Here is a 4,164-nt window from a genome sequence, read left to right as displayed (position 1 = left end):
GCGATGATGATGATGCCTTTTATATATAGGAAGCCGCGAGAGTAAAATCATTAATCCAGCTTATCGCTAATGGCCCATACGAGCCGTGCTCTCGCTCCTCCCTCTCCCCTTCCCCTCGCTGCCCCGAATATGAAGATTACGCTCCGAGCCCAGCCCCCTTCCCATTTCCACTTCGCGCCCCCCCTTCCCAGAGCCGCCGCGAGGGGGGCGTGTTCGCGTCCATGTGGGGGGAACTTAATAAAGGCGGGGAGGAGGAGCCAAGGGGAGGAGTTCGGGCCTCGCCATTGGCTGGCTGGAGGAGTGATGTCACCCATATGAAACCCTGATAACTAGTTGGGAGAGAACCCGCAACTTTTGCAGAAGGGGGAGTGTGATCCAGCGACATCTCTGGGTCCGGGCGGCTGCTGCTGCTGCTGCTGCTGCTGCAGGGGGAGGGGAAAGAGCCGGAGCGAGTCTCGCTGGAGGAAGGAGCCAGCAGCGTGCGAGGAAGCTGGAGGGAAGGGGAGGGAAGGCGCCTGCGACCTGCACCGCGCGCTTCACCTTGCGACCGCGCGCTTGAGGCGTGCAAGCGGCCGGTGGGAGCGAAGCGACGCGCGCACGCCCGCGCGCTCCGAGAAAGAAGCACGCGCAAGGCTCCCGGGGAACTCAAGAGAAGCCACACGCCTCCACCATGGTCCAGCAAGCGGAGAGTCCGGACACGGAGAGCAACCTGCCCAGAGAAGCGATGGATACCGAGGAAGGGGAGTTCATGGCTTGCAGCCCCGTGGCGCTGGACGAGAGCGATCCGGACTGGTGCAAAACGGCCTCGGGGCATATCAAGAGACCCATGAACGCGTTCATGGTGTGGTCGAAGATCGAGCGGAGAAAAATCATGGAGCAGTCTCCGGACATGCACAACGCCGAGATCTCCAAGCGCCTCGGCAAGCGGTGGAAAATGCTCAAGGACAGCGAGAAGATCCCTTTCATCCGGGAGGCGGAGAGGCTGCGCCTCAAACACATGGCCGATTACCCCGATTACAAATATCGGCCGAGGAAAAAGCCCAAAATAGACCCCTCCGCCAAGCCCAGTGCCAACCACAGCCCGGAGAAAAACACACCCACCGGCGGCGGCGGCGGCGGCACGGGCAGCGGCAAGAGCGCGAAAAGCTCCAGCAAGAAATGCAGCAAGGGGAAGTCGCCTTCCTCCTCCTCTTCCTCCTCCTCTCCCCCCAAGGCTGGGACGAAGGTGGCCCCTCACCCGGGGGACTACGGCGGGGAGGACTACCACCCGTTCGGGCCGCTGAAAATGAGCAGCAAGGCGGTCAAGTGCGTCTTCGTGGACGACGACGACGACGACGAGGAGGACGAGGACGACCTGCCGCTGCGGATCAAGCCGGAGGACGAGGAGGACGACGAGGACGAGGAGCAGCAGCAGCAGCAGCACCAGCAGCAGCAGCAGCAGCAGCTGCGGCGGTACAACGTCGCCAAAGTCCCGGCCAGCCCCACCTTGAGCTCCTCGGCCGAGTCCACCGAGGGGGCCAGCCTGTACGAGGAGGTGCGGGGCGGCGGGGCGGCGCACGGCGCCCCCGCCGGCCGGCTCTACTACGGCTTCAAGAGCATGCCCAAGAGCGCGCCGCAGCCCAGCCTGTCCCCGGCTTCCTCCAGGTCCATCTCCACCTCCTCCTCCTCCTCCTCCTCCTCCTCCTCCTCCTCCTCCTCCTCTTCCAGCAGCAGCAGCAGCAGCGAAGAGGCGGACGACCTGATGTTCGATCTGAGCTTGAATTTCTCCCAGCACACCCACGCCGCCTCGGAGCTGGGCGGGAGCTCCGCTTCAGGGAACCTGTCTCTCTCCCTCGTGGATAAGGATTTGGATTCGTTCAGCGAGGGCAGCCTGGGCTCGCACTTCGAGTTCCCCGATTACTGCACCCCGGAGCTGAGCGAGATGATCGCGGGCGACTGGCTGGAGGCGAACTTTTCCGACTTGGTCTTCACTTACTGAGGAAGCGAGAGGGGGAGAGAGAGAGCCGAGGGGAACGCGGCGCGAAGGCGAGCAGCGAGAGAGGGCGAGAGATCGATCAAAAGGACTGTACGAAAAAAGAAGAAAAAAATCGGTAAAGGAAAGATTATGCTAGTGCTATACGCTTAAAAATGGTGGAGTTTTGAAGTGAAGTCATGATCAACATGTCTTTGGGTTTTTCTTTTCTTTCTTTTTAAAGTCTTGAAGTTAGTTCCAAACCGAGTCCGGAGTTGTGATTTCCCCCCCACCTCCTGATTTTGCATTTCTTTTCTCCTTTTCCCCCATTTTTTTTTTTTTTTAATTGGTGATCACAACAGCAGCAGCAAGGAGAAAAGGCAAATGGGACTGGGGGTTAAAAGATGCAGAAGGCGCTGTTTGAAGCTTGTCGGTCTTGTGATTGAAGTCTGGAAGATGGTCTGCAAAAAAAAAAAGTCTTTTGGCAGCACAACTGTAACTCAAGGGGGTTTGTGGAATTTTTTTTTCTCCTGCAAAGATTTTAAAGGACTGTTTTGATTTTGTATTTTTTCTTTTCTCTCTCTCTCTGTTCTTTCTTTCCTTTTTCTTTCCTTTTTGTGTAAAAGGGACCATTGCAACTGTTTTGTTTGTTTGGAGGGAGAAAACTGATGTCTTCTATGCATCCGATTCTTAACAAAGCTGCAGGGAGCTTGAAAAAAAATGCAGACTGTACAAACGCTTACAAAAAAACAAAAACTGTGAACTGACTTAAGATCAGAGTTTACGTTTCAGATCAAATTGTTTATGGTTTTACAAATGTGATTTCTACTTGCCAACTTTTTTTTTGTAACTTGTTCCCTTATACCTCCTTGATTGAATACCAGACAGCCTAGACCTCAGTACACAAAGGTATTGAAACATTTTTGATACATAACAGACCTCAGTCTTTTTTAAAAATTAATATATTTTCAGGCGTATTTTTGTACAGTGAAAGGGAACATTCTTGCTGTGTTTTTTCAGTAAGACTTTTCAGGCACTTCTTCCCTTTTATTTTTTATTTTTATTGTTTTTCCTCTGTTTTTAGCATGCAAGTAATATGGGTACGTTTATGTCCTGGTTTTAAAAGGATTAAAAAAAATCCTTGCATCTAAAGGCCTTGTGGTTTAAAAAGAAAAAAAGAAACAAAACACTTTTTTGTACAGCTATAGTTCAGATTTGTTCAATATTTGTAGGTAAAGATTTATTGAAAATGGTGATATAGACCTCAGAGCTGTTATCTTAGTTTAAAAGATTGTATATGTACTGTACTATAGTAGGAATTTATGTATCTCATACGCTGTGATATGTGGATGGGGGGCCCAGATGGAAGGTATGAAACTGGATTCTCGACTCTTTTTTTTTTTAGCAAAAAAAGATTGAAATGGGAAAAAGAAAGGCACATAGTAAAAGAAAAAAGTTTCTCATTTTGTGCAATATAATTCTTAAAAGTACAGACCATCTGCGTATTTTGTAGCAAACGATGGCAAAAAACAGACTTGTGCACTGTCAACATCATTACCTGTTTTTTTTTTAATGCTGAAGTCTGTATCTTGACAATTTTAATAAATCAGCTGGAACTGATAGAAACTCGATTCGCTATTAGTGTCTATAGAAGTAGCGCTGGTGGATATGCCATGTATCCAGACCCTCCCTCGCTCATGGAGGAGCGTTAGCTGAGACTTCATGGAGGGCGGGGAGGGGAAGAAGGGGGGCTGATGGTAGGATAGACTTTAAAGGGCTGCTTCTCTTTTATACCTCTTCCCTTTCTTTCCCCTGTTCCGATGCGTGCCCCCATCAGTCACCCCCCTCCCCTTCAGGTTACTTGGCCGCGCGGTGTGTGCGGGGGGAGACGCGGGAAGGACGGCTGATCCTGGCGAAGGCTGTGATGGGGGAATGGCGGGCGAGCGGGCTCGGATGCGGTGCGCGTCTCGGGGCGGGGTGCGCGCCTTCCCTCCGAGAGGCAGGTAGCGAGCGAGGATGCTGGCGCTCGTAACGGAGAGGGGGCGAGCGAGCGGGAGAGGCTTCGTGGTGGCGGTGCTGGCGGCGGGGCGCGCGGGGGGGTCACCTTCAGCCGGGCTCCGCGGGCGCGCGCGTGTGGCCGAGGCGAGGCGAGGCGTTCCGCACGGGCTTTGGTCCTTTGGCTTCGCGGCTCTTCTCTCACCCTGGCCCCGAGA

General features: G+C 53.1%; 1 protein-coding gene across 1 annotated transcript; it reads left to right on the top strand.

The window, feature by feature from the left end:
* The first annotated feature begins 670 nt into the window (after positions 1-670).
* SOX11 (SRY-box transcription factor 11) lies at positions 671-3,555 on the top strand. Its single transcript, XM_044419188.1, has one exon. It carries the CDS (start codon positions 671-673, stop codon positions 1,976-1,978), a length of 1,308 nt encoding a protein of 435 aa, XP_044275123.1. The 3' UTR covers positions 1,979-3,555.
* The last annotated feature ends 609 nt before the right edge of the window (positions 3,556-4,164 follow it).

Source organism: Varanus komodoensis, unplaced genomic scaffold (genome assembly GCF_004798865.1).
Source record: "Varanus komodoensis strain SLA01 unplaced genomic scaffold, ASM479886v1 scaffold10, whole genome shotgun sequence".
Lineage (NCBI taxonomy): Eukaryota > Metazoa > Chordata > Lepidosauria > Squamata > Varanidae > Varanus > Varanus komodoensis.
The sequence above is the reverse complement of the archived record's forward strand: the minus strand, read 5'-3'. Positions and strand labels throughout refer to the sequence as shown.